Genomic DNA, 27,390 nt, shown 5'->3' with positions numbered 1-27,390 from the left:
CCATGCAGGTCGTTAACTTGATTTTCTGAGCAGAGCATTATGGAAATTACCGTCGCGCGTTTTGTTTTTCGAGGAGCACTCTCGGGTCAGGAATATTCCAGACCTGGACCACAGCCTTTAAAACACGTCCGTTCCTTTATGACTGAAAAAATGCAGGCCGATTACAGATGATCGATTTAGTCTGGGGTTCGGAAACACGTACGGCTTGTCTCGGGTTTGTGGTGTTGCATTCCCAAAGTGTTTTATTCCTCTTACAATGCAGCAATTTGACAACAATTACAAGATACACTGTCATACTATTTCATCTATTTTTAGTTACATTTAGTTACAGATTGAAACAAGCTAGCTCCCTCATCGGCCTGTCTTTTTTTCTCTCTCTTAAACTTATTAAGCGTTCATTTTGTGACGTTACGGAGAAACTACAACGTGTAAACTCTTCTGTCCTGAAGATGAAGACTTTACAGCTTTACCTCTGGTTGCTACAATGCACTGACACTGGAGACTCCTTCCTTAAAGGTTGAATAAACTATTCTCTTTACTGAAAACTTGTTATCCGGCTACGGGGTGGTAGAGAGGGTTGTTCGCTAATCGTAGGGTCGCTAATTCCCAGCCCACGTGACTCCACGTACCGAAGCGTCCTTGGGCAAGACACTGAACCCCGAGTTGCTCCCGATGGCAAGCTAGCACCTTGCATGGCAGCTCTGCTACCATTGGTGTTTGAGTGTGTGTGTGTGTGTGTGTGTGTGAATGGGTGAATGAGAACCAGTGTAAAGCTCTTTGGTACCGCTAAGGTTAAAACAGCGCTATATAAGCGCAGAACATTTATCATTTATCTGCTGTACCCGTCCCTGTGAATGAGCTGTTACTATAGAAACGAATACAGAAAGATCTCTGTACTTTTTATGGAATAAAACACTGCATGGTGTGCTGTTATAAGAAAGCAATTCATAGTGGGATGCTGTGATCAGGTGGAGTTACTGATACCGCTCCTGAAATGTTTTATTTCTTCCTCTTGTACAGATCTGTTCTACAGAGCAGATCTGCTCAGTTTTAGACCAATCGCATGAATGTAAAACTGCGATCTGTAAAAGCACTTCTGTTAGAGCCCAGTACAACACGGTGTCCCACAGGGTCCTGTTTTAGGCCCACTGTTGTCCTGTACTTTTCGACCTTATGAGTTCAAAATCTGGATAACGGATAACAGAGATATTGGTTATTATTTTGAGAACACTCCAGCGCTTAATTCGACGGATAATTCCAAGGTCTCGAATGTCGATGTTTGAGATCTCTCACCACTACACTCGAATCTGAAAACGAGCCCTGGGTCACAAGCACGCGTCACGTTCGAGGTTTGGTTAGAAAGCGCAAGTGAGGGAGGGAAAATGAGGGAGAGAAAAAAAAAAATACTTTAAAGCTCGGAGGTGTATTTGACCGGAATGTGTCACTTCCAGGTCTCAGCTTTTCCCCCCTGCTTCTTTTTTTTCTCTCTCTCTCTCTCTTATCACAGCAGACGATCAGATTCAAGCTGTGTCGAATCTCTCTTTTCAAATCCTTCTTATCTCGTTCTTTTTTTGTACAAAAAAAACAAACAAAAAACAACCCCTCGGGGAATACATCGGGCTTTTTTCCCCGTCATTCGGAACGGAAGTGCCAGCTGCAGCTTTTAATACGCAACTCAATCAGACTGCTTGTGCAGGAGACAGTGGAGGGGAAATCACACGGCGAGGACAGGGTTATTAAGCCCCACTAGCTGCTCGTATGTGTGTGTGTGTGTGTGTGTGTGTGTGCACATATAGAGGTCCACATAGGGCCAGAATTTGCTCCAGTACTCGTGATATGAGCTGAGACATTCCCGCTCGATTACAGTGAGGAGAAATATCTTCACGTTCTGTGTTTATTTTCTTCCTCTTGATAAAAATACAACGATTCATCACGGCCATTGCGTTTCTCAGGTACAAGGCGCTGGAAGAGACATCTTTTACTTTTCCGTGTTTAAAGCACTTTCGTTATTTTATCCCGATGACGTGCGAGTTAAAACGACTCGCGAAAGTCGCGCTATCTCGATGAAAGAACGCACGGCTGGCGGACACGGAACGTCGCACGTCCGTCGATGCTGAGAAATGCCGAGAGCTGAAGATGCGAACGATTACGTTAATCCGAGCGTCTGAGAAACGAAGAGAAAATGCCCCGCATCCCCGGCATCGCTGACTCGATAAAGTATTAACTCGGAGCTCGGGAAAGATCTCGGTACTTTTTATGGAATGAAACACTTCATGGTGTGCTGTTAAAAGAAAACAATTCACGGTGGGACGCCGTGATCAGGCGGAGTTACTGATACCGCTCCTGAAATGTTTTATTCCTCTTGTATCACAGCAATTTGCTTAGTTTTAAAAAAAATTATTATTATTATGAACTAAAGAACATTTATAGTTACGTTTAATGTTCTGAAACAATCTCTTACTTACGTTATAGCAGCTATAAACAGTCGTTCCTTCTTAGCCTGTCATTTTTAATTAGTCAAAAAAACTAAATAAGAGGCTGTGGATCAGGTGGTCGAGCGGGTCGTCCACTGATCGTAGGGTCGGCGGTTCGGTTCCCGGCCCACGTGACTCCACATACCGAAGCGTCCTTGGGCGAGATACTGAACCCCGAGTTGCTCCCGATGGCAAGTTAGCGCCTCGCATGGCAGCTCTGCTATCATTGGTGTGTGAGTGTGTGTGTTAATGAGGACCAGTGTAAAGCGCTTTGTAGAACCGCTAAGGTTAACAAAGTGCTATATAAGTGCAGCTGTCATGTTACTCAGAAAGCGTAAACTCTGCTCTCAGCTTCACCTCTGACACTGGAGACTCCTTCCATAAAATGTCCAGTAATCATCTCCCTAAAGAAAATGTCACCACGAATACTTATCCACAAATGAGTTTTCTTCTGTTTCTGTGGAGCTGTACAAGCGGAGCTGTACTGAATAAAGCTGTTACTATAGAAACCATAAGGTTTTAGAAGACAGGCATGTAAACCTCACTGTAAAAACAAAACAAAACAAAAAAAAAACAAAGAAAAGTTGGCTTAAATTAACATTTCACGGCAACTTGCCGCAAAACTTTTATTTATTTTTTTTAAGTTTACTCAACTTTTAACCAAAGTAGTTCACGGAACACAATGTTTAACCTTGAGCTGAGAAAACGCAAAAAAAAAAAAGCCATGCAGGAAGTTGCCTTGGATTTTTAAGTTAAGCCGACTTTTCTTCTTTTCTGTTTTTTACACTGCTGTGACCTTGTGACCAATCAGGAGTGAGAATAGCGCATTGTGTCTTTTCAGCTTAACGACTCTAACTAGAATCTGAACAGTTTCGTTCTGTCCTTCTGCTGCCTCTCGTATCTAGATGGAAAAAAAAAATATGATCTAAACTTTCCTTTGAATCCTTTGTCCTGTTGTCTGGTACAGTTTGCATTTTCCTCACTCTATTGTCTGATCTGTCGACAAATGTTTGTTGGTGGTGTAGTCCGGTGGTTTTCACTCTCAGACAACCACACACACACACACACACACACACACACACACACACAATCAATTCCTAATGTAATGTAAAGATGTAAGATGTAATTATTAATAAAAAAAAAAGGGGGATATATTCAGAAGTCTGTATTTTTAATGTGTTTTAAAGACATCTTGAAAAAAGGGCGGCCTCGGTCAAATGTTAATGCCATTTGGGGGGCCTCGCCCTGGGAAAGTTTGGGAACCCCTGGTGTAGTCTACAAAGTGACCGTTTAGTTACACGTTTGAGTCTTTCGCCCCTCGGTCGGTTATCAAAACACCTCTTTCGTAAGCGTGAAATCTGCGTTTGATTGTTTTCTGACTTAACAGGAGGAACTGGTTGGAAATGACGCAGAATATCCACGACACTGTATAACGACACTGACGGCTGGTGTCGATATTCAATGGGAGGCTAAAATGTCAAATCTGATATCTATCAGTGATAATAAGAACGATGTAGAGTGAACTATTACACACACACACACACACACACACATACACATTTAAAGACAGAAGTGCAGCTGTATTCATGATTTCTACGGTTTTTTTAAGTGTGAGCATTAAGGTTCTTAATGCATGCGCTTCTACTGGCTTCACGCTGTGTTTGCTCTGTACACCTGAGGTATAAATCATTCATTCCAAACAAAAAAGCCCACTAAACTTGCTGTTTCAATGTTTCTACATTCTACAACACTTTGAATTTTTTAGCTCTGGTATATCTTCCTAATCTTCTGAAACAGTAGGAGTCATCTCAAGCACTTTGTTCCGCTAAGGTTTATTATTAATGCCGAGGATTAATCACAGCTCAGCCGGTGGTCGATATTTTTCTTATACCGGCCCTAAACTGCGCTCGGGAATAATATTCCAGACCTCTTCAGTGTTTGTGAACGAAAAGAGATGTGTGTGCAACCTGCCGCTGCTTGAGTGTAATCTGACTGCAGAATTTATCGAGAATTTTATTTAGGAATGGTCCTGACATCAAATGTTATACATGTATTTTTATGGATTAGAACTAGGGACAGGGATCGGATAAGCCGTGCTCTGACGCAGTGCAGTGACGGGACATGTACAGTTTAGGCTACACGTCGAATAGAAACCGAAGGCAAACAGGTCTCTTGATTCTTACAGGTTTGTTGTTTGTGGGCATGAATGTCTAACACTAACTCTTAACCCCTAAACTTAACACTTAACCCCTAAACCTAACCCTTAACCCCTAAACCTAACACTTAACCCCTAACCCTAACACTTAACCCCTAAACTTAACCCCTAAACCTAACTATTAACCCCTAAACCTAACCTTAAACCCAACCCCTAAACCTAACCCTTAACCCCTAAAAATAACCCTTAACTAAAAAACCTAACCCCAACCCCTAAACCTAACCCTTAACCCCTAAACCTAACCATAAACCCCTAACCCTAACACTTAACCCCTAACCCTAACACTTAACCCCTAAACTTAACCCTTAACACTTAACCCCTAAACCTAACCCTTAACCCCTAAACCTAACACTTAACACTTAACCCCTAAACCTAACCATTAACCCCTAAACCTAACCTTAAACCCAACCCCTAAACCTAACCCTTAACCCCTAAAAATAACCCTTAACTAAAAAACCTAACCCCAACCCCTAAACCTAACCCTTAACCCCTAAACCTAACCCTAAACCCCTAACCCTAACACTTAACCCCTAACCCTAACACTTAACCCCTAAACTTAACCCTTAACACTTAACCCCTAAACCTAACCCCAACCCCTAAACCTAACCCTTAACCCCTAAACCTAACCATAAACCCCTAACCCTAACACTTAACCCCTAACCCTAACACTTAACCCCTAAACTTAACCCTTAACACTTAACCCCTAAACCTAACCCTTAACCCCTAAACCTAACACTTAACCCCTAAACCTAACACTTAACACTTAACCCCTAAACCTAACCATTAACCCCTAAACCTAACCTTAAACCCAACCCCTAAACCTAACCCTTAACCCCTAAAAATAACCCTTAACTAAAAAACCTAACCCCAACCCCTAAACCTAACCCTTAACTCCTAAACCCAACCCTTAACCACTAAACCCAACCCTAAACCTAACCCCAAACTGTAAACCTAACCCTTAACCCCTAAACCCAACCCTTAACCCCTGAACCTAACCCTAAACCTAACCCCAACCCCTAAACCTAACCCTTAACCCCTAAACCCAACACTTAACCCCTGAACCTAACCCTAAACCTAACCCCAACCCCTAAACCTAACCCTTAACCCCTAAACCCAACACTTAACCCCTAAACCCAACCCTTAACCCCTAAACCTAACCCTAAACCTAACCCCAACCCCTAAACCTAACCCTTAACCCCTAAACCCAACCCTTAACCCCTAAACCTAACCCCAACCCCTAAACCTAACCCTTAACCCCAAACCCAACCCTTTACCCCTAAACCTAATCCAAAGCCTATCCCCAACCCCTAAACCTTAACCCCTACCCCTAACTATTAACCCTAACCCATGACATTCAAGACATGTTCTAACCCTAATCATTTACGATTACAAAACGGAGGACGTCGTCAAGACACTGAAAGCAGACGCGCTGCCCAAACTGAGGCTATTTCTTAGCAAAGTTAGCTTACAATCCCATGAAGCACTGCAAGTGACATAGTGACATAGTCAAATTAAATATCTATATCTAATTATTACAATTAAATATCTAATATCGAATATAATTATGCAGAAATAAAATTATGGGCTGTTTTTAAAAAAAAAAAAAAATTTTTACTATTCAGTACACGTCATCCTTTTATTTATTTATTTTAATTAAAACTTTTGTTTTGTAATCAAAGCAATGACTATGCTGGCACCATTATATTTTTGTCTAAGGAACAGTGATGTTTCGTTACGTTACATCAAGTACGGACAAGAACGCGTTGGAGTTTAAACATGCAATAGAAAATAATGCTTGAACGTCTTTTTGTAAGCACTGCTAATTCTTTCATTCGATGGCTTTGATGTTTTCAAATCGCCCAGACTGCAGTGGTTTTATTCGTCACTTTGAGATCACACGGGACCGGGTGGGGTGGGGAGGAGTTTATCCCTGAGACGTGTTAATAGTGAGGGCGAAGGTGGAGACCCACGCATCAATAAGTAACTGGCGAAAAAGTAGCAGGTCTCCAAAAACACAAAGAATTTCGTTCTTCCTGAACCCAGTCCTGAATCCTCGACATCCAGGATTTCTCTCGTTGTCATAATCATGCTGGGTTTTTTTTCTACCATTAATGTTATTGAATTATTCCCAAAACGATGCTTTGTTTTCATAATGCTGCGACTTTATTCTCAAAATACTATGACTTTGATCTCATATCTTCATTTTTGAAACGTCCTTGTAGTCGACTGGGGCTCGAATCAGGTACATGCTAACGAAAACTCTAAAGCGTACAGCCTATAACGTACTGTGTCTCTTGACGCCAGGGCAGTGACACTCTGTTCCAGCTAGCCTCCGTTACTGTTCAGAGAAATGATCAAATTACCGTCACGATAATATTTCTATAATAAAACACCGGTCAAACATCAGACCCTTAGCTCTGTTCACTACACATAACGGTCTTGTCTCGCTAGCGCTAACTGACTGATTGACGTAGCGCAGCGTAGCACGGCGTACTGCTTGATCATGCTAGTGTATCTAGTATCTTGTGTTTGCTAGCTAGTTGTAGAGTTTAGGCGAGCTACGCAGAGCAATATAAACTAGCCGATTCTAATCAGCCTGCTCAATGCTTAGCTAGCTCATTGATATGATATCTAGCTAGTTGAGCTGAGATGAAATGGGAGCCAAATAAACTGAGCCCTGATTTCTAGTTCCCTTGTTCTTGCATTTTCTAGTTAGACTCCCTGCTTTTGACTGACGTCTGTTTGTTTTCCGATCCTTGCTGTGGATTAGAAACGAATCCGTCTTTGTTCAGACCAAATAATCGGACGCCAAAAATGAAACCGTATACGCGTGTTTTTTAAGCCCTGCTAAACCCGGAATCCTTGATAAGGTATGACTTGCAGTCATGCAGCGATAAAGATCCGGTGATGTTCGAACGTAGAAGCCTGTCGTATACGGGGGAATGTGGCGAAAAGTTTCTCTCGCCGTACTTTATGAAAGCAGCCTGACTCGAGCGAACCGGTTTTTGTTCTCTTCACTCCGAGAGATCGCTATTAATGTTTTATCCCATGTAGCTTGAGTGACATTTGAAAGGATATTGTTGTTTGGAGCGAGTGACTATGAGGAAGTAAACACTCCGACATTCTGAAAAAAATGTCAGAAGTGAAGCTTTGGGAGATTTCTGGGGGAGGATCCTGACAACTATGTGCCTAAAATTCCTTTTTAAGGCCATCAGTCAAATTCAGACGAACACAGTTGGATTTTCGTCTACGGGGTTTTTTTTTTTTTTTTTTAAACCTCGACTGAAGACGTACATGTTGCGCGATTTACATCTCAAAGGCATCGGCAGGTTTTTCTTTTGCTAATTCGTAAAATGTCAGCACGATGACAATTATTTTACAATTCACTCTGAGGTCAATGTGAGATTGTGTGCGATATTCCATCATCCTAACGTGTGCCTTAATTATCACCGATTCACAACACTACCACTCGTGGCGTTAGGGGTGTAAGCTATGCGGTAGATTCCACTAGTAGTTTCCACTAGATTCTGGGGCGTGGCTGTGTTCATTCAGCTACAAGGGCGTTAGTGAGGTTGAGCTCAGGCACTGATGTTGATGTGAGGAGACTCCAGTTCCATTTCACTCCAAAGGTGTTCAGTGGGGTTGAGAGATCAGGGCTCTGTGCAGGACACTCGAGATCTTCCACCTTCTTCCAACCTTCACACACCACGTCTTCCTGGTTTGCGCACAGGGACATCGTCATGCTGGAACAGGTCTGGGCCTCTTAGTTCCAGTGAAGGGAAGTTGTAACTCCACAGCGTACGACGACGTTCTATACAACAGTGTGGTGATCAGTGTGTCCACATACTTTTGGCCATATATACGCAATGTTTCTCACGATCTTAAAAACCTTTTGATCCGAAGGTGTGCGATTAAATGTTTGAAACCGTGTGTCGTGGACAAAAATATAATCGTGCCGACGTGTTCGTTTCTTTCATTAGAAAACGGACGTTTTATTTACAAAAAAAAAATTTAAAAATCTGTTTTTCAAACAGACGACTCGGAGCGAAATATTTTCCGAAAAGCAGCCGATGAGACATAAGGTATCGTAATTTTTCACAGCCTTCTTTGCTCATATTTACCAAGGGTGCCAATATTAATAGAGGGCACTGTATGGATATATATATTCCCACCAGGCTAAAGCTATAAAAGTCATAATATAATTTCAAGAACATGCATTAACAGTGATCCAATACACTGTCGTGTTAAAGTCCGTCTAATTAGCATGCAACAGATGACATTTTATTTATTTATTTATTAATTAATTTTTTTGAAGATTTAAGACTTAATTCATATCCACTCTGATACTTAACATTTATTGTGAATTCAGGCTCTATCGTAGCCTTTAGTATGATGTGCCGAACGGGTTTAATTGAATTTTCACAGGCTCTCAGAATACTCTTTCTTTTTTTTTTTTTTTTTCACGCTGAGAAAAGGCTGTTAGACTAAACAAGGACAAACAGGGTCACTGATGTGAACATCTACTCCACTTACATCACCTCGGGCACTATGCTAGCTTTTTTTTTTTTTTTTTTTATCTCCGCAGGTTTTTCTGATGGAGCTAATTGGCCACTTATGCCTGTCCTTTTTCATAAATAATGAGAAAGCCTTCAGCGACTCTTACGGTTGTTAATAGGTAAAGGAAAAAAAAAAACAACACAGCAACGAAAAACACACGCTAAGGTCTTGCTAGTCAAATCAAACTCAAGCTAAACGCCATAGCTGATCTTTCATCTGGAACACAATCAAGGAAGTTGATTTTTTGTGTAAAAGCTAATTAACCGAGGCATGTTGTACCACGCTAAACATGTTTGAGCGCGTCTCTTCGTGCTAGGCCCCCACCTCACCGAGCATCAGCTGCTAAACGAATCAAATCCAAAACATGAGTGTCTCAAACAGCATTTTGTTCTGAAGAAATTGTTTTCCTTTTTTTTTTTTCCTTTGAGGGTTTGTGCTGCCTTAGTCGCTACGGTAATTACAGATAAACAATAATGAATTCTTTTCCCCAGCTATGTTATGTAGTTTTGCATAATTAGCCATGATTATTCATTGGTTCTGGAGCTGAGCAAAACTTTTCACAAAAACTCATGTGGCTTGAAACACATCATTAAAATGTCAAAAAAATTCAATAAAAAAAAAATACGTGTGTGCCGAGGAACCAAAATAAAATCTAGAAGGAGAGTTTATCCAGACAGGAGCTTATGCAAGGCACTTCACGGTAAAAATTTAAGATGTTATCACATGGTATTATGGATCAATCAATGCCATTTTTTTTTTTTAGGAATATACCGTAGGTATGTTTTTTGGTACGCTTTGATTCAAACGCGTTAAAAACGATCGCAAGATGTCGTGAATTATGACAAAGCCAGGGAAAAAGGAGACGCGTCCGTCTCAGTGCTCGCTGAAGTGAAGCGCTCTCATGTATGGTGTTTTCTCTGCGCGCTCAATTCGGTTGTCCTCGCGCTTTCGATGAAAGATACTGTTTAAACGACATAAATATGTTTTATCAGGTCACTTGTAGAAGTAGACACCGTATATTTTTACATAGGTTTGGCGTAGTACTGTATGTATATATGTAAGTACATTTATATGCAAAAGTCTTAGACAATGTAATTCTTCTAAAGAGATTTTATATAAATTGTCTTAAATGTTCATTTTTTTTCTATTGTCCAAAATTTCAACGACCGAAACCCTTAAGTCTTACATCCTTCGTTCGTTAGTTGAGATACTAGAAGATAATGAGGAAACACTAGGGTGAACAAGTCTGTCCTTTCGACAGGACTCCAAAAAAAGATGATAAAAACGAGCTGTCAATGAATTTGAAAAAAAAAAAAACAACCCTGCTGAAAACAACACAGAAATTCTAACGGTTTCCACTACAAATACCATCAGCTGTTAACTATTAAAACCATCAGCAAAAATGGTTTCCATTACGTAGTAGAATGTATTGAGGGCAGAAGTCTTTAATGGTATCCACTAGACACAACATGCCACCAATAGAAGGCAACAGATTACCAGAGACCCACAGGGAGCATTTCAATTCCCATTAAAACCATTAAAAAATGGTTTACTGACCACAAAATCAAGGTCCTGCCATGACCATCCCAGACCCCTGACTTAGAACCCCATAGAAAACCTGTGGGGTGAACTGAAGAGGAGAGTCCACCAGCGTGGACCTCGAAATGTGAAGGATCTGGAGAGATCCTGTACGGAGGAACGCTCTCAGATCCCTCGCCATGTATTCTCCAACCTCATCAGGCGTTATAGGAGAAGACTCCGAGCTGTTATCTTGGTAAAGGGAGCTAGCACAAAGTATTGACTAAAAGGGTGCCAATAATTCTTGCACACCTATATTTAACAAATATATATCTTTTTTTTTTGGTATAAACCTGTGTTGTGGTTGCAATTGTTTGATATCCATGAGAGCAGAGTATTTTTGTGATGAAAAGTTTAAACAATAAAGACAGTTTCACAGCCTTCACAGCTCATATTTACCAAGGGTGCCAATATTAATGGAGGGCAGTGTAGATGGGGCAGACTACTGAGTCATGATTTTAAAGTTGAGGTGCATTACATCTGTATTGGGCATTATTATTATTATTATTATTATTATTATTATTATTATTTGCTCCTGTTTTCCCTCTGACATGAAAAACAAAAGTAGCCATTTTCAGCTATGCTTGCTTGGCTGACATTTCAACATATCCCTACTTAGTATATTTATTATATACTTTTTAAAGTAGAAATTCTTATCTATCACCACATTTGCAAATGTGCTCTGCAGTCACAAGCCCCAATGCACGTTGATGAATTTGGCGCAGGATGTGAGCAATTCTTGTTTCGGTTCTGTTCTGTGTATATTATATATATATATATATATATTCCAGCACAGCACTACATGACTCCACCACGCTTTCCCCGCGTCCGACCAGCCTCCACTGGGATATCTGCCACCGGCAGAGTTGAAATGAAAAACACAGAGCGGGGTCTGGCTACACCTCGCTTTCGTCAGCCTTAACCATAACAGACGCTTGTTCTTCTATTATTAAAAAGTCCTTTTGCTTCAAAAAAATAAAGCACCACTGTGTAATTTCATGAAATCAAGTCATATAGCTTTGCTGTATATATATATATATATAGATAGATAGATAGATATATGGGGTGCTAGTCAGAGATTTTCTCAGGTAATTGGATTTCTCTCCTATCCAGCTTTTATTTCAGAATTTACAGGAGGTATTATAGGCTCGGTCTTATCAGCCATCCGTTTCTGCCTTTTTATTTAAATATGTATGTCCATATGGTAGAAGTAATTATATCTGAAGCAATGTATTCCCAGTAAGCACGGTTGATCTCACTGGATTAGATACATAAGGTGACAAAGCTATCCAAAAGCATTAGTCATACAGCATGGAGATAAGTCGGTGGTCAGGCTAAGTGTGTATGAATATGTATATGATATTCGATGTTATTTAAAAGAACCTCGTGAAGGTTGCACGTTAGAAAAAACAGTCAGAAGAATCAAACAAGCGGTGGAAATCTACGCAGTGCTCATTTTTGCATTGCTCATGCTGAAACAACAGACGAAAGCTTCAGGTTGTTTACACATCCATTAGGTCGCTACCGTGACCCGAACCTTGCCGAACGTTGCTTTTATTGCGTTCATGTTCTTTTCTTTCGCTGTTTCATTCTGCTTTAATACACCGATTTCATGCCTTTAAATGCAGGACCTGGATTTCGGCGTAAATAATGACTTTTTGCGGAAAACAACCCCCGGATCTCGACGGTACAATAAATTTGAGTCGGAGTGAGCTGCTAGTCTCGATGCGTATTACTTTTTTTTTTTTTTCGTTCTAGTAGTAATTACAGAGTTATTTGGCACAAATAGACTCCTTGTTCTGGTGGGAAGATGATGTGTGATTTAGTGTACCAACTTTCCAAATCTTCAGTTGAGACGAGGGTTGTCACAGTTTCATGGTTAGTTATGGCGTATGACAAACCGTGCAGTAAAAATACAGATTAAAGTGCATTGCTGTGTCTTTTTCTTTTGGCTCGGCACACCGTCTTCCCTCATAGCCAGTCTCTTGTTCAACTCACACCAACAACTCTGATAAATACTGACAATGGGCCTCATTTACAGTGTTTAAACAGACGGCCTTATCCAGAGCGACTAAGACTGCCATTGAGAACATTTAGTGAAAACCTGTCGTTTTATAATATTTAAATATTAACATATATACAGTCGTGCCCGAAAGTTTGCATACCCCTTGGAGAATCTGCTAAATTTTAATACTGTTAACAAAATAAGACGGATCATAAAAACAAATCCCATGTTGTTGTTTATTTAGTCCTGTCCTGAATAATCTACTTCACATAACAGATGTTTACATAAAGTCCACAAGACAAGATAATAGCTGAATTTATAAAAATTACCCCGTTCAAAAGTTTACACATCACTGATTCTTAATCCCGTGCGTCGTTACCTGGATGATCAACGACTGTGTTTATTTTTTTGTGAGAGTTCTTCATGAGTCACTTGTTTATCCTCAGCAGTGAGACGGCCCACTGTTCTTCAGAAAAATCCTCCAGGTCCTGCACATTCTTTACTTTTCCAGCACCTTCTGCATATTTCAGCCCTTTCCGACTGCGGTTATACGATGTCAAGATCCATCTTTTCACACTGAGGACGACCGACGGACTCGTACACGACGATTACATAAAGTGCAAACGTTCACTGATGCTCAAGAAGGCAACACGACACATTAATAGCCAGGGGGGTGTAAACTTTTGAACAGGACGATCGGTGTAAATTGTTCGTCCAGGTAACGACACACGGTATTAAGAATCGAAGGTGTGTAAACTTTTGAACGGGGTAATTTTGATAAATCCAGCTGTTATTTTGTCTTGTGGACGATATGTAAACATCTCTGATGTGAAATAAGGTATTCGGGACAGGACTAAATAAACGACAACATGGGATTTTTATGAGCAATCTTATTTTGTAAACAGTATTAAGATTTAACGGATTCTGCAAGGGGTATGCAAACTTTTGGGCGCGACTGTAAGTACATATTAATTAAAGTATATAAAATATAAACGGAGGGTGGGCAGGTCTGTCTGCGCAGAGCCTCAGATCATGGGAGATTTAGCACTCGTTTATTGTTTATTTATTTATTTATTTATTTATTTATTTATTTAAAAAGTTTACTGGCATAGAAGTGAGTCAAAATATCTTCCATTTCTGCTTTTCAGCCTTTACCCTGACTGTTCATTTTGTGCTCCCAGCTGTCTGTTCACGTTACCTTTTATGGAGTTTTGTGGGTGTCACTAAATGCAAATGAGCTGTGTCAGGTACGCGCTTTGCATCTGACAGGTGATTAACATCAGACACACATCAGCATTTCCGAAACGTTCGTGAATCCAACAGAAAACGTAACCACGGTGAGTTCGGGTTACGGTCACGTGACCAAAATGAGGGCTGAATAAAAGTCCCAATTAGTTTGCATTAAAATGAGGTATATCTAGCATGCATGACATTTTGAATGTGATGACCATGTGTACATTGTGAAGACAGAGATCCCAGAAACCCCATGCAAAACGATCAGAAAGACCTCCGACAACATTATTTAACAAACGTATGCCCAGAAAACGAACCGGCAGAAAAAAGACCAATTAGGAAATTTGAACTTTTTGTTTCCTTTCGATTTATTTACGTATACAGAATCTTGTGCAAAAAGACTTTTGTACAAAAAAAAAAAAAAAATTCCTAATAAATATTTCACCACCAGCTCATGTGTTTTTAAAATGGTTGATTAATAACCATGATATTTTTTTTTAGAATAGGTTATCATAGTGTGATATTTTCAAACTGTAACACCCCTAAAAACAAACACTCCACCAAACCCATATTAAATGTCCTACAATCTCTCCACTTCCATTTTAATCTTGCAAAATTGGCACATATGGTTCTGCAGAAGGAGGTAAAAGAGATAAAAGAGAGACAAAAAGTCCATCGTCTACATTAAATACAAGTAATTATAGTCAGGTAGGAGGAAAGCAGTTTCCTTTTCTCACTAATGAGCCTTGCAGATCTATATCTATATCTATATTTCAAGTGCCTTCTGTGCCTTTTGCTGAAAATGAATCATTCGACATCTGTTCCATGGTAATCCAACAAGCAAAATCAGTTTCACATCAAGACGTATGACCGTTAAGTCTTCCGTGAAATGCAAACCGAAAGCTTTAATTTGGCCATATTTAATATGTGCGCTAATGCTACTCATTACCGCTAGCGATGGCAAGTGCAATAAAATAACACTTTTCCACTAAATAAATGGTTCGCCGTGCATCTGGATTTCATAGCTCTGGGTTTTTTTTTCCCCGAAGAAATACTGCGTAGCCAATCCGAACGCTGCGGCGGAGCAAACAGAATAAAATAATGAAGTGCAAAAGAAATAGTGAGTGAAGCATTGCTGCAATCGAATCAGTTTGGTTAAGTAACCATTGACTCCTGATTCTCAATGATTCTAATGTGTCTTGGTGCAACATGCTAAATTCTGTGATTGGTAAACGTAAGCCGGGTTTACACTGTGCGATTTCAGCGCTCTTTTCACGCTGTGGGATGACGTCTAGGTCATTAGGTCATCGATGGATTTGCATAAACATGGACATTCATCAAACCGAGTTTGGTAATATAAAATGCCTCCACTGTCTTAGAGGACTTGGGTCACGTGACGATTACGCCTCCATCTGACGGTGACTCAGGTCATGTTGGGCATAAAAAGTAACTCTGACATAAACAGTATAATCAATAAATGTTTTTTCGTTGCAAATGGGTACTCTGGTAAAGCTAGTGGTGTCACATTACGTGTGTTTGACATCATGGACCAACGACTGGGAAACGGCTTATTCCTTACAGTTAGTGAAAAATCGCTAGTGTTCCGTTATAGATGATACGACCTTTCTAAAATTCATAGTATGTCATTTGGGACGCGACTTTGGTTTGTACTCTCCGATGCATGTTTTTGGGACAGAAGTAACGAGAATAAAATCAAGCCGGAAATCGTACAGTGTAAAGCTGGCTCTAAAAGCGAAAAGGGAATAAGTCATAAAGCCGACTATAAGGAGTCAAGGGTGCTTATCCTGATGCTTACTCAAGTGAGTACGAATGGCGTACACAATGAAGAAGTTTACCTCTGCTGTCCAGAGCCGTTTCATTTGCTTTGATTTGTTTTGATTTTAGGCTGCCCTTGACATTGTCATACCTCACATTCCCTGGAGCCGGATATGGTACATGTGCAAGTACCAGTCCCATTGGCCAGTACATCCATGGCTTCTGGCGTAGCAGCAGGGTTGTAGCTCATGTAATATTCCTGCAGTTGGGAGCTCAGGTTCTGTTCTGGCTCGGGACTCTTTTTCCGTCGCTTCCGTCCGACCACGGAGCGCTGTTGCAACAGCCGTGTGGCTCCAGGATACCGTCTACAGGAGACGTATATCACCATCAAGATGAGTGATGTTGTAAAGAAAAGTGCCACACCACCAACCACAATCTTATGGAAGGATAAGTCCTCTTGTTCTGGAGACGGTGTCACTAGCAGGCTGTTGGAGGGTGGTGGCGTATTCGGAGGGGTGTCTCTGGGGTTGGTTTCAGGGACAGTAGGATAAGGAAGAGGTTGAGCCAACAATGGTGGGATGGGTGGTTCAGAGGTGGCTGGAGGCAGGGGTAGTTCGGCAGTTGTCAAAGGCAAGATTGGCTCAGGGGTAGTTTCCATACTTGACTCCCAAGTGTGGTGCGGAAACGGTGTTTGGGCAATGAGTTCAAAATCATCACAATCGATATAATTTTTTGTTGCCTCCATAACCTTTTCCCCTTGAAGATGTTTAGGGTTACTGCAAATGATACTTGTGTCTTTAGTTCCACGAAAATTCTTTAACCATGCGACGAGAGGACAAATGCCCGGCCCACAGTCCCAGACATTCCCAGCGAGGCTGATTGTTGAGAGGGAAATCCAGGCTGCCACCGTCTCATGGGACACATTAGCAAGCTTGTTAGACTCCAAGTTAAGAACCTGAAGATTTGGCAAGCATTGGAAAACCACAGGATCCAGACTCTGGATCTCATTGCCAGACAGGTCCAGCTTCTGCAGGGTATACCACATCCAGGGGAAGCCTTGGTTAACTGCCCGGATACGATTCCACTGGAGATACAGCCCACGGAGGTTTGCAAGGCGTGGAAAAAGAAAGAAGTTGATCCTGGAGAACTGATTGTGCTCCAGGTGCAGTTCCATCAGCCGAGATAAACCCAAGAACGTAGTACGCGTGAGGACACGAAGTCGATTGTACCCCAGATCCAGAAACTCCAGGCTTCTGCACTCTATGAAAGCCCGAACAGGAATTGTTGTGAGCCCGTTGGAGCGTAGATGCAGATTTTGTAGCTTTCGAAGACCATGGAACTGACCTGGCTGCAATTCCTGGAGTTTGTTATAGGACAGGTCCAGGCTACGCAGATTTGGCACGCCGTGGAACGTAGCATTGTGTAGTTGTGAGATCCTGTTGGTGCTTAAGACCAACTCCTTTAGCCGTCGTATGCCCTGGAAAGCACGGCTGTCTACAAACGAGATCTGATTGTGGTCCAGGTACAGCCAGAGGAGCTGGTTCAGGTGGGCAAACTGGTAAGGGAGCATTGTGTGCAAGTCATTGTTTCGCAGAGACAAACCCTGGCAAGTTACTGAAATGTTTTCTGGGACATCGATGAAAGATGCTGAGTCACAATGGACGATTTTACTCTCACAACGGCAGCTGTAAGGACATGTTTTCTCCCCGGAGCAGAGAAGATGGAAGAAGGAGGCAAGGAGAGAGAGGAGGCATGCTAATCTCTTGGCACAACTCGACAGACCTGTGAAAAAAAACAAAAAACAACAACATAATTTTAGTCTTCATCAGAAAGTTGATAATACTGCAACTGAGCTGCTAGAGGTTATTGAGGGTAATGGTTACCCAGGAAAAGATAAACCTTGAAACAGTACCAGATGCTACCACACGATTAAAAGTTATGACTTGAATTCATTAATATAAGCAGTGTATAAAGGTGCCTAGAATCTGTAAAAGGTTGATTCTTTCATTAGACTCTCACAGTGGGGTCCAGGAACCCTTACGAGTACGTGACACATAGCCAAGAGGTGTAGCTGTCTCAACCTACCATTATCAAAAGTTTTATTTTGTTATTGAATGCTTACAGCCTTTAACTTGTTGCTTAACTTGGACTTGGAGTTGGTTTTGGACTTGGACATACTGTGTTCAGGAATGAATAGTTCTCTGGCTGTAATAAATATCCAGAATATTATTGTGTGCATTTAAATAGTGAGCCTAATGTCTGAGTAGATGGATTATGTTCATAAAAATAAATCTGTACCGGCAGGGTTCATTGAGTTTCATTTACAGGTAAAACCTTTCACAATCCCTTGTTTGAAACGGTCCTTCAGTTTGTCCTTCTGGGATTCTGTGCGCTTTAGAAAGCTAGAGCCGCACAAACGAGGCATTCCGAAGTCGATTCCTTCCAAAACGGAGGACTTTGAGGATCGCGATGTTCATAGAAATTGGTACGAGATTTTAATAGCACCACCCGCAGGACCGGAGGCAGAATGTGCGAGCTTGTAAACACGTGAAGATTGTTTTTGTTTTCGTACAACCGTCTAAGCGGTCTTTCATTAACCGCGCATTAGGAGTTCAGAATCAAGAGGAAGGTCTACGAGGTCAGAGTTAATAGCATACCTCAACAGATAAAACCACAGCATTAATCCCTGACAGATCCACATCCTTCATGAATTATGAATCATGAACAAGAAAGCCAGGTGATATTATAATTAAGACGCCATGCTGTCTAAAGAGCATAAATATCTCTATGTCTAAGAGAGTACACAAATTTTTTAATGGAGTAAAAGTGCAATTAATCATCTCAATAAATGTGATGCAGTCCGGAAAAACCCGGAGGAATGTGCCAGAGCTGAATTTTGGAAAACAGCCACAAAAAAAAAAAAAAAATAAGGATCTGACCTAAATTGAGTTTGTCTGCCAATAATATACTTTGACAACTCTACTGTAATATGACATAAAATATAGTTTTACTGAAAGAACTTGAAAATATTTTCTAACCTTGCCTCGGTGTCTCCCTGCAAAAAGATCATGCAGTGTGAGGAACCAGGTTAAAAAACAACAACACATCAGTAAAAACTGCTTCAGTCACTCTGACTAAACACGTCTAAAACCTCTCTAAACCTCCATGCGACCATGATTTTGCAGAGTTATGGTGCCATTGGGAAACAGAATGAATTCAGTTCGTAGTAAGGTTCCGTCAAAATGCCCACGATGCTCCTGCTCCATCACATAATCATCAAAATGAAGAAGAGTGCTTACAGATGACAGAGGTTTAAAATGTTCAAATGGCCTAATAAATAAAACAATAATAATAATAACAAGACATGTAGTCTACAGAACAGTAGTGAGTGAATAAATCAGTGATTATTCTCCCCAGCGACGATAGCGTGAACAGAGATACGTGGAGTGGAGAGTCGCCGAGTCAATGAGGCTCATGTTTAAACTCTGTGAGTGACTTTTACCTCAGGTGATGAGAGAGAGAGAGAGAGAGAGACTGATGTGGATGATTCTTATAATCACCGCTGGAAATGTATAATAAAATTGGGCAGTAATGTTATTGTTCCATCAGTTCATTCGGTTATAAATGTAGAGGTCAGTGCAGCGTCTTTCGGCGGTTTTTGGAATGAAATTCCAATGAATTGAAGCGATTTTCTCCCTTGTCGCATTTGGCGCTAATGCAAAAATGATAAAACTGTACTTTAATCGAAAGATAAATGTATTTTGTATTAAAATTCCACTCATTTTAGTTCCTGGTGGTAAATTAATGCAGGTTTTTATCAAGGAAGATAAGACATGTTAGCTAAGGCTAATTAACAACAGCTTTGTTGCTAATCTCTCACCTGTTGGCTAGCATGAAAATAACCGAGGATGCAAGCTAGGTGAAATGCCTTGGGAAAAGAAAGCGTCCATAGCAGCAGATAGATTACATGAGGTAAAGTTAAGGATTTAGATCGATTTCTTCATCCTAAAACGTTTCAAATAAACGATTATACAGAAATGTAGTTTTTGAAAAAGTCAAAATTGTTAGGTGAAACCTAGCGGTCAAATAAATTCGATACCTAAAAACACTGAAAAAAAAAGTACTGTAGCACAGGAATTGTACTTCTTGTCTAAGTCTTACATTAAATAAAACCTCTATAACCTCTATAAGACAAACTCTGCAGGAGGAAGTCGTCCGTGGACTCGATTCCCCCAACACCACCGCATGGTTTTTCTCTTTCGCTCACTGAACACCAGCATTAATGTGTTTTCTCTACAAGGTTGACTACATGGACATTTTTAAATCGCGCTGCGCTCCCGCCGGCTTTATTACATCGTTTGTTCCCGTCTCCAGTTTGTCTAATATTCAAACGGAATCGATGAATCAAACGTAAACATTATTAAATAGATAAAGACATAATATGTATATATACCTAATGTGGGGTTGCCAAGTGATTTAAAAAGCACTTTAATACTCTCCAAAATTAATTCTCATGAATGCCCCGAAATTAAATTATACCGCGAATACCATTTTTATTGCGTTTCATTAAAAGTGATCGGTCGAGCTCAAACGATAAATCAACCTATTGTGTCTTTTGAGCCATTAAATCTAGCTAATAGCTGCTTCAGTTTGCTTCATACTGTCTGATCCATGCCAGAAAGAGATTGGGGTAAAGTGGGCAATTTGTTTCAGGGTAGGATTGTATCCAAAATGAAAAAAAAAAGAAGCAGGAATGACTCTGACTCATCATATAGAGTAAAGCACGATTCTGTGGATTCGGTGCACATGTCCGGAACCCTCAGTGTGACAGAGCGAGGTTCAAGAGTCATCCAAGCTTCCTGTATGTTAGAAATGATAAAGTCATCAGTTTTGATGCTGCTAGCAAATCTCTGAGTGATTGCTGCCATCCTTACGGTCACATAATAAAGTCCTGCTAATCCATTCTCACTAATCACCAGCAATTAGCATTTATCTATATGTATGTATACTATATATACGGCAATAAAAATCATACTATGGGCATGGTTCATTTGTCTCACTGATTATGTTAATGTAACGTATAGTAATAAGACACTCGGACGTGTACTGTAACCACCATGAAGCACGTTCTGTTTTATTCTTCTTACACGATGACAGTTTGCCAATAATGACTATTTTTAACGTATTAATGAATGACACGTTGTGACACTTTTAATCTGTTTATAGTTACATTCAATGTTGTGGAACGTCCACAAAACAAGTTAGGTCCTGTTCTCGAAAGCAGCCTTTCTCGCCAGCCTCCATTTTTTTTTTTTTTCCCTGTCTCTTGATTGTCAAAAGACGGACTCGTCTGGCCTGGAAATGCCCGAAAACGTAACGTTAAGTCTTTACCTTTGACTGTTACAAATGGAGACTCCTTCCATAAAATGGTACAAGTGGTACAAGTCCACATGAACAAGCTGTTACTGTAGAAACGATAATGAATTAAAAGGTTTACATGCAATTTGCATGTGATTTACATGTGATTTGCATGTGATCTGCATGTGATTTGGAGCTGCACTGCTCAGGTGGTAGAGCGGGTTGTCCACTAATCATAGGGTTGGCGGTTCGATTCCCGCCCCACATGACTCCACATGCCGAAGTGTCCTCGGGCAAGACACTGAAACCCAAGTTGGCAAGCTAGCACCTTGAATGGCAGCTCTGCTACCAATGGTGTGTGTGTGTGAATGGTTAAAAATAGTGCTATTTACCAATTAGGCTTGATCATTATAACCTGGTTATCCTATAAATTTAGTACAATGAAATAACATGAGCAATGAGACCTAACTTATACTGATGTTACACCAAAATGACTCTAATTTACATTTATTGTGCCGTCGTTGTGAGCTGAACTAACTCGAACCGACGTTGTGATCGTTTGATGACGGCTATTGGTGTTTTGTATGTTATCACAGTCACCAAAACAATTGCCAAGCTGCCTCAGTACAAAAGCTCCGTAGGCGATGGAACGATTTTCAGGATGCAAAGTGCCTCTCTGCACGCGCCAAAGCCAGACAGTGCTCTCACCCCCCCCACCCCCACCCCCGACAGCCCTCCTCCTTTTTAACCAGTCAAATATTCCCTAATAGCTTTTCTCTTCTCACTCGAGAGGCTCTTTTTCCCTTCATGTCTTCGTCTATTATACAAAAACACGGCAGACAAGCCAGGGCTTTTATTCCGCTGGGTGGCACAGATTTTGAATAATTAAAAAAAGCCCATATTTATCTACGTTAAGTGCATTCCTAATTGAACTTTGCAGCACCTGCAATTAACCCTTCCCTCCAATTCCCTGTAAAACCCAAACGATCCATGCTTTAGCCTCTGCCCTCCTTTTGCGTTAAATATTCAATACACTACATTTATTTTTACACAGTCCATTCTGGTTTAAATAGTGCTTTTAGTATAAATCCCTCATTTTGTCGTGCCCTGCATCCCCCTCTTGTCAGTCAGCACGATCACACTCGGGTGCATTTTAGATGAGTATTACATCGAATAATGACACGGAGTTGAGCAGGTTCTTCACTGCATGACTGTGGCTTTTAAAGTTTGGATGGCAATCCTGCATGAGTTATGTTTATACATGCAGTCCACTCCGAAACTATTGGGACGGCAAGGCCAATTCTTTATTATTATCCTTGTCTTTTTTTAGCTGCAGACTGAAGACATTTAGGTTTGAGATCGAATTCGAAAGACGAATATGAGAAGAGAGTTTAGACCGTTGGTGTAATGAGTGACACCGAATGGGTCGGCCAAGGAAAACAACAACGGTTGATGACAAACATTGTGAGGGCTGTGAAGAAAAACCCAAAAACAACATACAGTGACATCACCAAGGTATCCCAATCCACTGTTCGAAGAAGACGTCGAAAGCAGAAATATAGAGGTCATGTCACAAGATGCAAACCAGGAAGCGGTAAGAATCAGAAAGCCAGACTGGAATCTGCAAAGAAATACAGAGATGAGCCACAAATGTTCTTGAAACCAAGATTAACCTCAGTGATGGAGAAAGAAAGGATCTGCTCATGATCCAAAACATACAAGCTCATCTGTGAAACATGGTGCCTCTGTAGTGGCATGGCTTGGGCTCGCATGGCCGCTTCTGGAACATTCTCACTAATCGTTATTGATGATGGAAATCATGATGGTAGCCGCAGAACGAAGTCAGAAGTTTACAGGAACATTTTATCTGCCAAATTAATCGGGAGGAACTTCATCACGCAGCAAGACAACGATCCAAAACACACTCAACAAAGTGTGTGGTGGAAGATCAGAGATCAAGACAATGGATTCTGGTCGGAAGGTTGTGAGTTCAAATCCCAGGACCGACAAGTTACCACTACTGGGCCCTTGAGCAAGACCTTTAACCCTCAACTGCTCAGTTGTATGAATGAAATAACGTAAGTAAGGCACAGTAGATATTTTTGTTTCTTTTTGCCACCGATTTCAATGAAAACATTGCGGATTGCTGATGTGTAAAAATGACACTCTGATGCCTGTTAAAGTTCACCGAGTTTGATGGAACACACTCCAACATTAAATGGTGTGGGCGGAGCTGCAGTCACTCATGCCAATGTTCAGGAAGACGGAGGGGAAGCTAATGGCGAGCTCTTTGCTCCGGCACTAAAAGTCTATAAGAACCGCTCACAATGAGTTTAGTGTTTCAGGTTACAGCACAAAACATACATTTCACCAAAAATCAATCTCCGCCCACAAACACGCCTACTACTAAGCAGCAGCGAATATCAGTGTAACCCTATGGGAGGAGACCGCAGTCAGTCCACCCACCTTTTCATAAGATCACATGCAGAACATGTACTGGAGGGTGAGGGGGAAAAAACAAAAAAAAAGTGTGAAAGCAGCCTTGTGTGTGCAGAAGATTTTTTCAAATCAAGATATCAGTAGGATTATAAACTGATTATTACACTATATTCCCAAAGACCTTTGATTTGTTTTGGTCACAGAGGAGCTTCCAAACCCGAAAGCATTACATTTAAAAAAAAAATTTTTTTAGAAAAGCACCAACTGATGTCGAACGTTTTCTAATCTCTTGACTAATCAGGTCCTAAGGGGATCAAGCTAAGAAAGTGGGAGTTTAAAAAATGCATTAGGAGTTAACACTAAAATACATCAGTCTGGGAAGGGTTACAAAGCTATTTCAAAGGCTCTGGGACTCCAAAGAACCACAGCGAGAGCCGTTATCTCCAAACAGAAAAACTCGGCACAGTAGTGAACCTTCCCAGAAGTGTCCGACCTTCCAAACTTCCTCCAAGAGCACAGCGACGACTCATCCAGGAAGTCACAAAAGAGCCGAGGACAACATCAAAGGACCTACAGGCTTGTCTTGCATCAATAAAGGTCACTGTTCATGACTCCACTATCAGAAAGACGCTGGGCAAAAATGGCCTCCATGGAAGAGTGGCGAGGTGAAAACCACTGCTGACCCAGAAGAACATTAAGACTCGTGTGAATTTTACCAAAACACACCTTGATGATCCTCAAACCTTTTGGGAGAATGTTCTGTGGACTGATGAGTGGAAAGTGGAACTGTTTGGAAGACAGGAGTCCCGTTACATCTGGCGAAAACCAAACACAGAATTCCACAAAAAGATCATCATACCTACAGTCAAGCATGGTGGAGGCAGTGTGATGGTGTGGGGATGCTCTGCTGCTTCAGGGTCTGGACAACATGCAGTAATCGATTGATTGATTACTGCACCTTTATATCAGGAATATACTGTGGAGTACAGATTGATTGTTTTCATTACATTTACAGCCTTTAGCAGACGCGACTCATCCAGACCGACTTAAAGAAGAGCTTTGGCGTCTCTATAAGAAACACGTTCTCGTGCTAGTCCACTACGTCAGAGACTAACAGCACCATCGAGAACATTTACTGAAAAGCAGTTGTTTTATATTATTGGCATTAATTCAAGAATATGACAAATAATGCATGCGAGCCAACACAAACCTATAAATTAAGACAAATAAACGAATGTATTAAGTTTAATTAATTATTCAATTCAGAGAAATGTCACCATACACACGCTGGTAAATCATGGGTCATTCATCTATATACTCACGCGACTTGGACGTAAACCAACATTTCAGAAACGTTACATTTCGCTTAAGCTACCATCTATACACAACTTATGAGGACCAGCGACAGTGAACAGGTTCCTTTCCATGTACACAATTCGGGTTCAGATGACATGTAACACACACGTATAAGTAGGACTTTTTGTCATATTAAAGTGTTGAAATGAAACAGAATTAATTGGGATTTTATGTCATCTGGCGTGAACTCATTTGGACTGACTGCGTATAAACACATCCTCTGATTGGTTCCCCAGTGGGAACCAATCAATGGTTAATGGAGTTAATTAACGAGAAAGACAATGAAATAAGAAGCCACTTGTTTGAAGATGACAGCATAATGTTTATAAGTAGATATCATGTTTAATTGCTCCAAAAAAAAATGGCTGGACAACTGCAAAGTTTTGTGTCTGTGCGTATACAAATATATCTGAGCAAACAACTTTTCTTTTCCCAGCTTCCTCTGGGATTTACGGAGAGCGGAAACGATCCTGCTTCATGCTCGACTGGGTTTGCGAAAGTTTTTCCTCCCTGAAGGCCTGGCATGCAATCTCTTATGGATAGAAGCCATCATTAAGCTGGTGATGTTGTGTATTAATGGTGTAGGTGCAGTGTGTCGGGAGTGTATACTGATCCGTGAAAGCTCTGGCGTTGGAGAATAAAAAAAAAAAACATCCTGTCTATCGGTGCGAAGATTTTCGCCAGTCTCGAACCGGCTCCTGAATGAGCTGTTCATACAGAATCAAAAAAAAAAAACCCAGAACATTCTGTAGACAGTCTTTGTTTATATGCGTGATGGGTGTAATCCGATCCAAAGCGTGTTTACATTTAAAAAATGTATACACAAAAAAATACAGTCCCCTCCAAAAGTATTGGAACAGCAAGGCTAATTTATTCGTTTTTGTGCTGTACATCAAAGACATTTGGGTTTGAGATCAAAAGAGTTTAGGACTACAGCTTATATTTCCTGGTATTTACATCTAGACGTGTTAAACAACATAAAGCATAAAACCTGTTGCACCAGACCGCCCAATTTTTACATGAGCAAAAGTATAGGAACACATAAAACTTGAAGTACACTACAGTCAATAACACTTAATATTTGCTTGCATATCCTTGTATTTCTTTGCAAATTCCAATCTGGCTTTCTGATCCTTAGTGCTGATGAGTGGTTTGCGCCTTGTGGTAAGTCTTCTTTGAATAGTGGATTGTTCTGCCTTCACCCCTGCCCTGTGGAGGAGGTTGTTGTTTTTGTTCACAGCTCTCATAATGTTTCTGTCATCAGCTGTTGTTGTTTTCCTTGGCCGACCCGTTCGGCGTCTGTTCCTCAGTACACCAGTGGTTTCTTTCTTTTTCAGGACATTCCAAATTGTTCTACTGGCAATACCCAATGTCTCATCACAACTTCAAAATGGCTTGCTTTTCTCCCATAGACAGCTCTCTGGTCTTCATGTTGGTTTATCCTTTTTCACAACAACTAAAGTACAGCGATATAATCTTCACAGGTCAACCTGAAGGTAAAACCTAAACCTAAACAATCAATCTAACAGAACACTCCTTGGTAACAAGAAACACCTGTCAGTTCCATGTTCCAATATTCTAATATTTATCTACAAATTGGGTGGTCTGATACAAAATGTGCTCTGTTCTATGTTTTTTTTTGTTTTTGTTTAACACATCTACATATTAATACCTTGAAATTTATAGCTGAAAGTCTAAACTCTCTTCTCATGTTCATCTTTAGATCTCAAACCCAAATATCTTCTGTCTACAGCAAAAAGAATTGCCTTAAAACTGCCATTTTGATGCCGATTCAACTTGAACTTCGCCTGTTTTACTGCCCCAGGAGTGCACTGTGACGCCAACACATGCACAGAACGAATGCAATTAATGAATCATTTACAAATGAATCGAATGTAAAGGTGAACATGACTATTATTCTTCAATCACCCTCATCAGATAGGAATCAGATCAGTCATTTCACTCAGATCGGCCTCCGTCGCCTTTTTTTTATTCACTCGAGCTCTCGTTCAGATCGGAAATATACGACCCCTGGGGCTTCCTGGATCTATGACTGACACCGAGTCTACAGACTGATTGTTAAACAAAATACCTTGAAGATTTGCAGTGCTCTAAACCGAAGCCTCCGGAAAGTGTTTTGAAACGTACCCGGGGACCGACTGGAACCGTTTATAACCGTATTTCGGATTTCATCTTGTTTTAAGGAGCGCTCTGGGACCGAGCCTGTTATTGCACTGACATTTGTGCTGCATGATTCAGAAGTGAATTCATCTGTGTAGTGAGGAAAAATGTCGTGGCGGCCCGGAACAAAACAAAATACAAAACATGACTAATCTGAACGGGGGAACCTGCAGATCATCACCAGATTATTTGGATAAACATAGGGCTTTAAATTAGGT

General features: G+C 40.8%; 1 protein-coding gene across 2 annotated transcripts in view; it reads right to left on the bottom strand.

Moving 5' to 3' along the window:
* LOC128620486 (leucine-rich repeat transmembrane neuronal protein 4-like) overlaps positions 1–27,390 on the bottom strand; it is a 49,975-nt gene that overhangs the window by 11,043 nt on the left and 11,542 nt on the right. Inside the window, exon 2 of one of the 2 annotated variants that reach the window (XR_008388153.1) lies at positions 15,919–17,620. Coding sequence is in view for 1 of the 2 variants with exons in the window: in XM_053645526.1 (XP_053501501.1) it covers positions 15,984–17,620 (1,637 nt within the window). In the remaining variant the exon portion in view is untranslated. Of the gene's footprint in view, positions 1–14,195; positions 17,621–27,390 lie in introns of those variants that run through there. The other variant, XM_053645526.1, reaches the window with a different exon arrangement.

Source organism: Ictalurus furcatus, chromosome 16, assembly GCF_023375685.1.
Source record: "Ictalurus furcatus strain D&B chromosome 16, Billie_1.0, whole genome shotgun sequence".
In the NCBI taxonomy this organism is placed as follows: Eukaryota; Metazoa; Chordata; class Actinopteri; order Siluriformes; family Ictaluridae; genus Ictalurus; species Ictalurus furcatus.
Note: the sequence above shows the minus strand (reverse complement) of the source record. Positions and strands in the feature narration are given on the sequence as shown.